The 13,152-nt window shown below is 42.0% G+C and overlaps 1 protein-coding gene across 8 annotated transcripts in view; it reads right to left on the reverse strand.

Moving 5' to 3' along the window:
• Positions 1–1,836: 1,836 nt before the first annotated feature.
• Positions 1,837–13,152, reverse strand: part of SENP1 (SUMO specific peptidase 1) — a 53,293-nt gene continuing 41,977 nt past the window's right edge. For 6 of the 8 annotated variants that reach the window (XM_043563765.1, XM_043563764.1, XM_043563770.1 and 3 more), the window contains 5 exons: positions 9,488–9,691; positions 8,580–8,659; positions 7,554–7,638; positions 6,940–7,035; positions 1,837–5,993 (listed from right to left, as the gene is read on the reverse strand). In XM_043563765.1, coding sequence (XP_043419700.1) covers positions 5,931–5,993; positions 6,940–7,035; positions 7,554–7,638; positions 8,580–8,659; positions 9,488–9,691 — 528 coding nt within the window. In that variant the 3' untranslated portion in view covers positions 1,837–5,930. The remainder of the gene's footprint in view (positions 5,994–6,939; positions 7,036–7,553; positions 7,639–8,579; positions 8,660–9,487; positions 9,692–13,152) is intronic. The other 2 variants (XM_043563767.1, XM_043563766.1) reach the window with 1 other exon arrangement.

Below are 13,152 nucleotides of genomic sequence, written 5' to 3' on the forward strand. Positions count from 1 at the left end.
ACATTCAGGAATCACAAAGTAAGAATGGCTTGAAGGCTTCCCTCCTTGCTCCAACCATTTTCAAATGGCCAAAAAATCTTAACCATGCCTAGAAAAATATCAGAACTCAAGAATATCCTGGAGGCTATAAGAGACTCATTCTAACTCACACAGATAAAACCATTTTATCAACATAGTGGAAGATTTTTCAGAAGCTGGTGCTTCCTTATGTTTTATTCTCTGGAGTGTGAACTTTACAGGTAGAGCACTTCTTTTAGATTGTGAGGAAGAAGGGGTGCAGGAGAGGGGAAAGGAGACAAGGGATGCTGTTAGCAGAGTGTGTTGGAAGTCCTGACTGGTGTGTTTGGCTCAGGAGGGCTCTCTGGCCAGCTCCACAGACAGGTCTGGTTTTAAAAAGTGCCGGAGAGCCACGGATTTGCATGTTATTTGCGTTCCAGGCTTCAATTCCAGGTATGTGGAATGAAATGAATGAATGAACAGTATTCAGACTCCTGGTTAAGGGGTGGACTCAGGAATCCAGACCACATTGAGGATCCAATCACTGGTCCCACTTGGATCAGGAGACAGACACAGAGACAGAATAAACAGTCAAAGAGACAGAGAGACAGTCTTAGAGAGACAAACACCACCAAGTCCTTTTTTACCAGGGAGTTTCCAGTCAAAGCAAAAAAGCAAAATCCCCAGAATTTATTTTAAATAAATCAACCTTTAAGAAGTAGGGAGAGTCACATGTAAGTAGATAAATGCAACACCATCCCTGACTTATCTCCACCTCTGTCCTTCCATCATCCACAGCCAGCTTCAAAGTGGACCGTGTGCCTACGAGTCGGCCTTCTTGATGAGGTCCACTGTTTGGTGTCTGCCTAGCCTCCAAACTAGTTAGACTCTATGGCCTTTGAGGACAGGTGGCTTTTATTTCCTTGGTCAAACCAAATCTTCACACCACCCTCCAGGGCTCCCGAGTCCAGTGCTTTAAACACATGCTTATTAAAGACCCAGTGTAAGGGGTTCCCCAGAGTATCAGATGAGGCAAACGCCCTCCAGGAACTTAGCTCTGGCTAACAGACAAGACACAGACAGGCAGCACGTAAAATGGTCCATTTAAAGGGCAAGGCAGAAAGACAGGGACTCACAGTCTCAATCTACAAGGGATGTACATCACTGGAAATAAAAAAGATGGAGAAAACCAGAAAGATGTGTGGTTAGAAAAAAAAACACTTTGATTAGCCCCTTGGGACAGAGACTATGACCCCACAAGGGTAGGCTAACCTGCCAAGGAAGATGTACAAGGGCTGAGTGGGGCTTTAGGTGTTGGACCAAAGATGACCTGTTTGGAACCACAAAGGAGGTGCAGCCCCACCTGCCCTCGTTCTCTGATCGAGGCAGCCCTCGTTCTCTGATCCTCAAAATGCTGTCTTTCTGAGTCAGTGTTTAATGCAATTACCCCCATTCCTCCCTGGCCAGCCAGAGAAGCAGCTCGCACTCCTGGCTTGAAGAAAAGGCACCAAATCATTCACCTGCCCTCTGTGGCAATGGGTCTCAGACCAATCCTGATGTAAAAGACATACTACAGGGGTGCCTGAGCCTGGATGGCTCAGACGGCTCAGTGTCCGACTTCGGCTCAGTGTCCGACTTCAGCTCAGGTCATGATCTCGCAGTCCGTGAGTTTGAACCCCACATCGGGCTCTGTGCTGACAGCTCAGAGCCTAGAGCCTGCTTTGGATCCTGTGTCTCCCTCTCTCTCTGTCCCTCCCCCACTCATGCATGCTCTTCCTCTCAACCAAAAATAAACATTAAAAAAAATTTTTTTTTAAAGAATACAATACAAATACCATGTGGAATTATATCATTTTATGATTATAAGGGCTGCAGCGGTCTAGTAAGAGATTTTAAGATAATGCAATCAGGGAAGGCTTCAGGCAGATGGGGATTTGGGTCTGTGTGTGCTCTACAGGTACTTGTGAAAGGAACACAGGAGTAAACTGAATGAAGGGTGTCCAGTGGATTGAAGACCCTGGGCTCCATGTACCTCTCTTTCTCAAACTTTCCCTTCTGGACACTCCGGTTCTGCAGAGGGGGAAGGACATTCTCCAGGAGTCAAGCAGTTGATGGCTACTTGTCAGCTGAGAATGGAGAAAAGGCAACAGCTATGATCTGTTGCATTAGGATGAGACTCTGACCTGAGCCTTATTATTATGACGAAGCCATATTCATACTGGCCTTAAACTTTGAATCTTTACTTTGACTGAATTCTATTCCAAGCAGGATTATGGCCCTCAATGTTTCAGAATCTTAGACTTTGACAAGACTCTAGATATTTGGTCCAACCACTCATAATTGGAATTATCCCTACCCTATCCCCAACAGACCAAAGAGGCAGCCTGCACTAACATTATCTTAAGGTTTATTTTCTGGCTCAAAATCTTCTAGTTTCTCTTTTATATTCTACAGGGGATTCATGAGTGGATGACCAGCATGACCCCACATACCCTTAGGTCTCTCCTCATCTCCAAAGCTGGGAATGGTAGTCTTACTAGATGGGTTCTTTAATAGATAGCTAGTGTTAGGACTCAGCACAGGAGAAATAGGCCCTGGGCTATAAGGAAAGATGCTGGCTCGGCCTTATTTGTCCCCTCCAAAATTTTAGGATGAATTTGAAGCTATGGGCAGGTTCCTCCTGGGCAGGGAAACATGGCAACTTCTCCAGGGGCTCAGCATATAGCCTGTTTGAATCACCAACAGGGCCTGAGACTCTATATTCTACCTTGCCCTGGCCCATCCAGGTGGAGCAAGGGAGAAGACAAAGTCTAAGTGTCAGTTATCTGTCTCTCTTACTCTGAAGACATATTTGAGAGCTGGAGGGATGGCAAGGGAGAATGACCAGAAGCCGAAACATTAAAAACACTGGTGCTCTTAAGTGAACCCTTTCCTTCTCCTCTAGGCCTTTTATAAGCCATGTGAAACCAGGTGGTGATGGACAGACTATGGGATGGGGTTGCTGGCAGTACTTTTTCAGGCTACCTGTGTCTGCCCCAGGACACTAAAACTTGGGGCTAACATTGCTAGGGACAGTGGGTAGAAGATGCTGGCACAATTACACAATTAGAGGGGCTAAATAAAATTTGATACCACACACATGTATGAAGCATCTCATATATAGAGAAGTCAATTTACACATTTATACACAGTCTCCATGATGGAGAGGAAGAGGGAAAAGAACTCTTACATTCAACCCCAAACAGGACTCCCAGGAGCAACGATGGGTCCCAGGCAAAAAAATGGGACAGAACTAACCTCCATGCCTTGGGCCATGTATTCGCAAATGTTCTGATTTTCTCTGTACAGGGTCCAGGAGTGATTGTTGGGACTGTGGTTTCTGTTGAAGGCTCTATATCTAGATAGAGTTCATCATCTCTCGAGTGTTCCTTTTTAAGGGGAGGTAGGTCATTACGAGCACTGAGCACAGAGAAGAATGGAAGATAGGAGAAAAGGAAAGCAATAGGCTTTAGTTTAAAGCAATTTAAATAAGATATTGGTAGCATGCCCTTAGCCATGTAATGCAAGAACCTCTTTTTTTCCCCTCCCTGGTCATCAAAGCCCACCCTTAAATAAGGGAGAAATTAAGTTTCCAGATGCTAGTCCTGATCTTGTGGTTAGCTCTCTGGAAAAATAGCCCACTACAGAAGTCAAATATAGACCCAAATATAGTCAAATGGGTGGTTCCCATTGAGCCACCCTGGGCCACAACCTATGTCTCAGCTTGGTCCACCCATGTAGGGTGGTCTCAGGATCACTAACTTCCCCTTGTACAAAAATGTATTGACCAGAAAGGGGGTCCACGTTCACACAGGCTCAACAATTCCTTATATATTTTTCAAAGTGCTTTTGTTGCATGTTTCATTTTCTGTTATACATGGCAATAAATATTTGTTGCTTTGGTCTGTACAAAAAGTCTGTGAGGAAGGTAAGACAGATGTTATCTAAATGGACAAACAATAAATACAGAGAACTATCTTGTTCTGAGTCCCCCAGACAGTAGCAAGAGCACCTGAAAAAACTCAGGTCTTCTGATTCATAATCAGAATCTATACCATATTGCCACCTTTCAAGTTGCCACTGAAATACATTAAGTACCAAGAATCCATGTACAGGAGTCCTACAATGAGCCTGCATGCCATAGCTTTCTAAGAGAGAATGTGAAAGGTCTCAGCAACTCATAAATAGAAAGCTATTTATTTCCTATAGAAAAACACAAGAAAGAAAGAAAGAAAGAAAGAAAGAAAGAAAGAAAGAAAGAAAGAGAAAGAAAGAAAAGGTGGTCTTCCCCAAAAAGGCAGGCAGTTATGAAAAAGGTAGGACATCTAGTTGCTGGAGTGGAAACAGTAACATTCAGTTAACAATGGAATATTTAAAAAAAATAGTTTTCTTTTCAAATTGTAACCTGTGGTAAAACATAGAAAAATGTACTAAACAAGCTTGGTATAAAACAGAGTAAAATTTTCAAATAAGCCCAGAGAGAAAGCACAATGTTGGAAAGGATGGGGTACAAGGGAAGAAGAGAAAATATTTCATACAAAACTACCTATTACAATACAGAAAAAAGTATAAAACGTTCCTATTTTGGAACTGAAGTACAAAATGACACTGGCATTGGATCGTTTCACTATCTAGCCTGAGGAGCGCTCGGTGGGTGGGGGAGATGCTAGAAAGAACAAAAGGAATAGCGTTTTTTTTAGTCTCAAGTCGATCAGTCCAAATTCCACCCGTTTTCCAGTTGAAAATCTTGCCTCCCTCTGTAACCTCTACCCCTAAGCCAAAGTTCATTCAGGCCTCAAAATATTGTTAGGAAGTCCACAAACACCCTACACATAGGGGCTGGGATCTGTGCGTGCTAGAGCTAAATTTGGAAAATGGAAATAAATCTACAGGCTAAAGTGGTGAACACATTCAGCCTTTTAAAAAAACATGTATCCCTGTGAAATATATATATATATATATATATATATATATATATATATATATATGAAATATATATATATATAAAATTCTCTGTGGTTAGAAACATATTTAAACTAACTAGCCACAGACCAAACTAGACCTGCATTCATCCAATGCTGGAATTTTATGCTAAAGACTGAGGTCCTTCTTCTTGGTCAGAAGTAGGCGGCAGTAAAAGTGGTGCCTTTGTTGCTCCACTAAACCGCTCCCTGGGTGGGTCTTCCCCATATCATGTGTTGTGAGCACATGCAAACCCCTGCTTTAAGGAAAGGACTGCCTGGGACTTTGGGGTCCACCCAGGGCTCATGTGCTGTGCCTCAGGATGGGAGGAAGCTACAGATGATAAAATAGCCTTGTACAGAAGCAGACGGATTTCACAAAGAGGCATATAAATAGGGAAAATCCTGGAGGAGGGACTTATGCATGTGACCCAAAGTCCACTTTACAGTCACTTTCCTGACAACACATCTTGAAAATCCTGTGTGTATGTATGTGTGCGTGTATATGCTGGTGGTTTTCATCCCTACCTTTTTGCCCATGCCCTTTCCTACCTCTTAGTAAGGCCTAACAAGAGTTTATATGAAACCAAGAATCTGTCCAAGCTTCTCTCGGCCCCCAAATTAGGGACTGAGTGAGGCTGGAGCCCTTTGAAAACAAGATGGCAGAACTGAAGAAGTGAAAAGCAGTCTCTCTCTTCAGCTTAGGGATGTCCCTCACCCCTTTCACAGCACCAAAGTTTCTTTGCAAAAATAGTATCTGAGATACAAAAGGAAAGGCAGATGTGCTTGTGAATGCATCTCGCCAGGGCCTGGTCCAGGATCAAGGGCTTTACAAGAACAGAGGGTTGGGAGCAGCTGTCTCCAAGGTCTCTGGCTATAGACAACAAAGAGCTGGTCCCCCGCAAGGTCAATGTCGGCTAACTGAGACAGTCTTCACAAGAGCTTTCGGTGGAGAATCTCCCAGACCATCCGCTTCCGGAAGTATGGCATGTGTTGCTGTAGGGACACAGAGATACACTTAATTTTTTTCATTGTTTTTACCCAGACCCAATACTCCTTTCTTTCCTTCTCAAGATTTACAACTAAAAGAGCCTCAGTTGCATTTCTGGTCTTTCAAATTGCTCAATTCTTGATTACATGTAATTTTCTTCTATTGTTTTCTACTGCTATCTCTATTGCTCTTTTCCATTGTTGTGGCCTTACGAATTTTATTGGGCATTGCTAGAAGTCCCCAGGCTATACCTGAACTTCTCTAAGAATTTTGAGAATGGTGTCTATCAAGTCCTCTATGTTGAACCCTGAAGAAGGTAGGAGTCTAAGGCCCAAAAATCAAAAATTCACTTTTTAGGGGAAGAGTTATAGGAACTGCAAAGATCAGCTCCACTCAAGGGCTATGGTGGCAAAGTCTGGTAAAACCATTAATGTGAAGTGAAGGACATAGAATAAACCATAATCTCTAGTCTCAATGCACTCTGGTCTCTGAAGGACCACGTGGACAGAAATAAACAATCACAAACTAAGAGAAGAATGACCAGCTGTATCAGGGGAGGGGCAGAGAGGAGGAAAGCAACATGACAAATACACTAGGAGTTCAAGGTGTGGCCTGTTCCAAAACCTGACTGCTAACTAAATAAAGAGAAAATGAAGAAAACGTGCTCTGGTCCCAGTTCTTTGTTTCCTATAGGAATTGAGGTAGGTGGGGGAGAGAGACAGAGAAGAATCTGCTAATGACCAGGATTCCTTGACTACAATACGTGATGTAAGATGACCCAGGATGTAGCCTATCACTATCCTTTTTCTTGTGATGTGGTACAGGCAGTAACCACCAGTGTTATGAGCCACAGACAGAGTCCCATAAGCAGAGCAAGTGGATGAAAATACATCTATCGGGCAGCCTGGAGACAGGGTGGTCACAGGGCTCCTTCCTGAAGGCTCAGCTCACCTGTGTGAAGTTGATTGGTCTGTCTTTGGTAATGCAGTCAGCATATTTGCAGGCAAACATGCCACAATCACTTCCATTCATCTGCTGTGGAATTTCCTGAAAGATCAAAAACAAAAAGGTAACATTGTTCCAAGCTTCTTTCCTTCTACTTAGATTATAAATAAGAACCAAAGAATATAAATGTTATAGGTTTCCCTGAATTTTGAAGAGATGACCCTAAGTCCACCACCCAGAACAACAGAAGCTCAGAGGAAAAAATATAGCATCTCAGTCAGGTCTTCATATTAATATTAATCTTCATATTAATAACACAGGAGACTCTCTTGGACTTCCATGATACCCAAGGATGTAAAGACTAGTCCCTCCCACAACGGCCAATCAGCAAACATTTCCCACAGGAGTGAAAAGCTCAGCAAAATAGCTGGGCATTTAGAAAACCTAGTTCTGCATGAGAAACACATTACCAGTTTTCCCACAGAACTTACTCTATCTTCCCTGAGAAACCAAACAACCAAGCTGAAGTCAGGCTAGACACTAAGATAGAAGGTCCCTGGGAATCAAGCAGTAAAACCCTTTCCTTCCCAGGATTTCTACTTTATCAAGATGAAATGTACCTGGCTTTTCTTGCTGAAGAGCTGCCAGCCATTGGTGTCAAACTCTTTCCTTTTCTTGTCAATGCTTTCTTGCTTTAGGTATTGGCTAAAGGCATTGGGAGAGAATGAGATGAGCTGTGGGAACACTGAGGACAGCTGCCACCTTAAGAATGGGGCTAACAATCCTTAAGAAGGATTTTGTTTGCACTTCTGGGGAAAACAGTATATAATGCAATGCTGGGCAGGGAATCTCTGGACTCCTAAACTTCCCCTGCAACTCCCCATAATTCATGCCCACCCTGGCAACCCAAGAGAAACATGACCTCTGCCTCTGACACCCAGGTTCCTGCTACCTGCTACTCATCCTGAGGAATGAGTTTTGATTCTTTTCCCTGGTTTATATGGTCCTTTAGAACTCAGTCTCGTGGAAGAAGGTTTCTCTAGCAATATCAAGACATTTATTCACTATTTTTAGTTTTGACTCTCCTGTGTGAAAATTCAATCCAAATCACAACTTGATGAGTGCATACCTTATATACAGCACTCTTCTTAAGTGCAAACTGTTCACCATTCTGGAACCTACCTCCTCCTGGCCACCAGAGTGGTACAGTGGTACAGTGAGGAAGAGGCATTTTGGAAAGAGAAACAGATAAAGGGTATAAAGAGATTTGCATTCTGGTTCCCAGTTGAGCCACTAACTAGTAGGACCTGAGCATATCAAAGTCACCTCTGTGGGTCTTGATTTCTTCATCTGAAAAATTAGGAGGGTGGATTAGATGATTTCTAAGTAGTTTCTATTATCTATATATACATATTGACTCACTCATTATTTTTAGTGCACTGGGACAATAGTTGTCCCATATATTTTGGGTATCGATATATTACTATTAAACTTGACTTACTCAGACATAAAATATCCATTCTTAATATGAAAATTTTCTTTATTAATCACTCCATTGACGGTAACAAAAGAACTGAGTTCAACAGCTGGAAAAACACAACATATGCCCTGACACCAAACTCTTTTGTCCTCAACTCCCTACTTACAGGAGGATCCTGCAGGCTTCATTGTTTATCCCACCCATAGAGTCGTAATAGGTAATATTCTTCTTTCGAAAGTCCACAACCTGGGAATAAAAAATCTGCATGTTTATAAAATGAAGAAAAGTAGTTTCTCAGCTTTTCCCTTCCCTGGAATTTAGAGCCTTTTGCCAGATTTCTTGTGAAATCACAACAAGTTTAACTGATACTCTGCATTATACCATGCTTAAGCTGTGAGGAAAGAAGAAGGGGATTATTTACATGGAACTATGGTGACCTCATTAGTGGCCCTGAAATCTTTTTCTCGTATGTAGGTTCTTCATCTGCAATGTACACAACAGTGAAGACACACATGCTCTTCAGAAACTGTAAGATGAATAAAATCATTTCCACACAGTGTCAGAAAGATGGTAAAAGATTTGGGGTTTTGTTCTTTATGTCCAGAATTTCTCTTTGGCTTTATGCTTTTAAAATGTAACTCAAAATAGATTGTGAAATAACTTTTATATTTTTGTTAATATATTAAGCTAATGTATTCATGTTCTCAGGGTCATAAAAAGTATTAAATTACCAAGTATGCAAATCATGATTAGGCAGAAAACAATAGTCACAGAATCTGAGTTGGCAGCATCATAAAAAGTCACTTTTTCTCCCCATGCCTTGCCTTGAGGCTGTTTATAGACTTACAACTCCCTTTTAAATATTTCCAGAAAAGGAAATTCCACAACTTTCTTCAAAGTCTAAGTATCTCCCACTCTTGACAGGAAGTTCATTGATCTATCCAATTTTCAGCCAACTAAATACTATTCTTTCTCACAATCATCCAGTGAAAATGTAGAATTACTACTCACTACTCTGTATATTCTATAATTATGTAGATTTCTTTTAAATTTGATTAAAGGAGAGGTACTCACAGCAAGACACCAGTGCACTCCCAGGTGAATGGGCACCAAAAGAATGTCAACAGAAAACACATCCACTTTCTTTGTCCAACGTTTCACTGCCTGATAACCAGCCGTTTTTAACTTAGTGAAAAAAAAGGTATTAAATGCATGCACACTTGGTAATCCCTTCTCTTTACTTCGCTCCATCAACATATTCATGTAGAAATTGATGATCTATGGGAAGAAATTTATGTATTAAAATAGATATTCAGTCCTTTCAAAACAGTTGTATTTTATGAAGGAAAAGCAGTTGCTGTATTGCACACAGCATATATTATTGTTTCCTAATCAATTAAGACTTCAACACCCAACAGCCTCATGCCCCTAGATCAAATTCTGGAGGGTTGAGGTACTTGTAAACAGTGAAAACAGAAAAAGTGAACACACACACACACACACACACACACACACACACACACACATATATTATGGGCTGTAGGATCCATATGAGAGCATGCTGGTCAGATCTGTAGAAGACTGAGGATTAGGTCAAAAAACAAGAGTGAGGAGGAAGGGGTGCTAGAAGGCGAGACTTAAGAGAAAAGGAAAGGAAGGAGCCAAACATTTTGATAAGACACATTAGTAGTTACTTTAATCTACTGAGGCTGGGTGAACAATTTAAAGAAATCCTGAGCTCACAGTCTAGTATAATAGCTAAGACCAACAGTTCAATCCTTACATGTGGGTCACGTGATTTTGCACAGACAGAAAACTGTTCCATGGCTAAAGACTGCCTTTTCAGCCTAATAAGCCATCTTGCTGAGGCAAACTGCTTTGGTCTCACGTAGAATTGAGTGACAGGATAAACCATCAACTGCACTGGGAAAAACACCTCTAAACTGACAGCTCAGCACTGTACCTTTACAGAGGCAGACACGGATGTTGTATAAAAACCTACATTACATGAGACCTGAAAGCCCAGTCACAAACATGAAGAGTAAAGTTCTCCTCCAGAATTTATATGGTTAGCTTTCTCATTTTTGTTGACTCTATTTATGCCTCCAGTATCAAGTATGAGCGAAAGAAATTTAATTCACGTTATGGAAGATACGTGATACTTTCTGTTAATGAAACAACGTATTCTCTAATATTGACCGTGTCCACTATGGTTCCTGTAGGTCCAAGACACCGTGGTACTCAAGCCTGAAAGTTACCGTGCCGGAAGTTACTGCATACTGACTTTATGTGGCCAGCTAAGGCCAGGCCAGTGTCTGTCAACTGCAAGGAATGAATGGGCTAACTGATCCACAGCTTGGAAATATGACTAAGAAAACAGGCACATTTTTCAGAATGCTTTTTGGGGAATGGGAAAACGCCCCTGTCCTTTGACAAATATTTACACACTAGGATGCCAGAGCAGTGAGCTACTGCCCAACAGTAGGCAACTACATACTGGGTAGGCAGCAGGGAACACTGCCAGGAACACACCAAAACATGGTCTAGACTAGAGAAAGGGCCTATAGAAGAGGACGCCTAGGCAGTTGCAGGGAAACCACACTCGCCTTGAAGCAGAGCTCTGAGGGTGGGGGTGGGAGGGAAGACTAGGACTGAAGACAGACACTGTTCTGCCTGCATCTCTGAAGTCTGAGCAACAGGCCCAACAGGTCCAGAGGACTTGGGTTGTGGCTAATCCTCTGCCTAGTGTGATGCCCAATAGATAACAGGAGCTCAGTTATTTTAAATAATGATAATGAATCAAAACATAATTAGGATCACAGATTTCTCAAATGGAGGCTTTCAATCTAATTCTGCCCCCAAGGATAATGGTGCTAATGATGATTCTAGGCCTGTGAAAGGCAGCCAGGAATGCAGGAAGACTTGTCCAACAGGCACAGATTTCTAGGCTATAAACTACATTCTCTAGTGAGAAAAAAATCAGCAAGAAAGGATTGATTCCTCTGGTATTCTACTCATCCCACAGCATTAGCCATGTTACAAGGCTAAACCCTTCAATCCAAGGGGTGAAATGAATAGGCAGATGACTGCCATTCACTGTAAGCCAAATTTTCCATGGTGCAGACAAGTCATGTACTCTAAAAGGCAATAAGGACTCGAGCAGGAGATGGAAAGAATCAGGCAGAGATAAGGAGGCCCAAGCACATGAAAGCCATGAAGAGGTATCTCCCTTAGGTGTCTATCAGAGGAGCATCACCTTTGGGATCATTACCCTGAAGTAAAAAAGGATGACATAAATGAGTATCATGCTACCCATGATTTTCCTAGGAGGAAGGAGTTCTAGAAACCAATGAAATTAGACTTACACAGCCTGGATTGTTAGGTGTTTTATTTTTATGTTTCAATTGTAAAAGCATGGACTATAAAGCTGAAGACCAACCCAACTTAAGAAGAAAAGAGACCTAATGATCAGGATACCACATTGTCTAATTCCTTTGAGAATCCCTCTTCCATCGCTTCAGTTCTGCCTCCAACCATGGTCTGTCCACTGTGAGGGAAAGGACCTCCTCCAAAGTCAGCTTGTTAATTAGCTCTAAGGAGTGATCTGGGCTCTTTTTCACTTCCCCTGTATCCCAGTAGGAGGGAGCTTGGTGGCCTCAATGTTCCTTCCCATTAACTGAGGATGTATAATCTGACATCTGAGGCAGAACGAAGATCCAAGTTTCCTTAGTTTTTCAGCTATTACTCTGTCCAAATGAGGAAAATTGCCATAGGTCAGCCAAGACACAATCATACCAAAAAAAACAAGCTAGGAGTTAGAGAACAAAAAGAATCCTACGTGTCATCTCACAGAGGAGGGCTGAAGATGAAGGAAAAAGAAATGAGAGAAGGGATCACAGTGTTTAAGATGAAAGAGAAGCAGTGATAGAGCATTTGCTTGTGTTTTGTGAAGACAAGGGTCTCTCCCCTCCTATAGTGAGAGCTTTTTTGCACACAAGACTCTCTTAGTGCCAGAAGATCTTGAATTCCCCTTGAAATAAGGGGGCTAAAAGTAGTAAATCAGCCCTGTGCTGTGTTTGTCTTGCCAATATACCAGTATGTGGGGACAACTGCCAGTGTTGGTCCACTTGTCACTCTTTTTGGGGCCCACACTTGTCTGTATGCCCGCTGCAGCTCCAGTGACTAAGGGGCTGCCCCTCCTCCTGCCTTCACAGCCTTGGCCATGAGCGCCTGCTTGTCTATGCAGTGCTTTTTGAGGGGTGGGACTGTTGTTTATAGTGTCTTGTTCCTTTGTGATTTTATTTGAAGAGCTGCCAGGCTGAAGCTGGAAAAGCTTCTCTTTTAAAAAAAGAAGCCTACAATGTTTTCAAACTAAGGACTCAATATTTTTCCTGTATGTTACCACAATGACATAAATGACCACTGCTATTTGTACCATCCTTCTCACCCAGTAAACCAGCTAAACTATTGTTTTCTCATCCATTTAGAAGTAAAACATCTCAATAACAATACTATCTTAACTTTTAACCCTTCCCAATTCTACACATTAAACCTTTCTAACTGGCTTAGAAAATGTTCTGAAAGTCCTGGGCTTAGCAGTGCTCCTAAGCAGAGACCAAGGCAAGTTTGGGGGGAGCCATTTTCCCTGTTTTACTTCTCTACATTTTCAACTTGACCTCCCTATTCTGATGGTCAAATTAAATCTATCCTTGTCAACCACAAACCACAAAGATAAGACA

The sequence above is a fragment of the Prionailurus bengalensis genome, chromosome B4 (genome assembly GCF_016509475.1).
Source record: "Prionailurus bengalensis isolate Pbe53 chromosome B4, Fcat_Pben_1.1_paternal_pri, whole genome shotgun sequence".
NCBI lineage: Eukaryota > Metazoa > Chordata > Mammalia > Carnivora > Felidae > Prionailurus > Prionailurus bengalensis.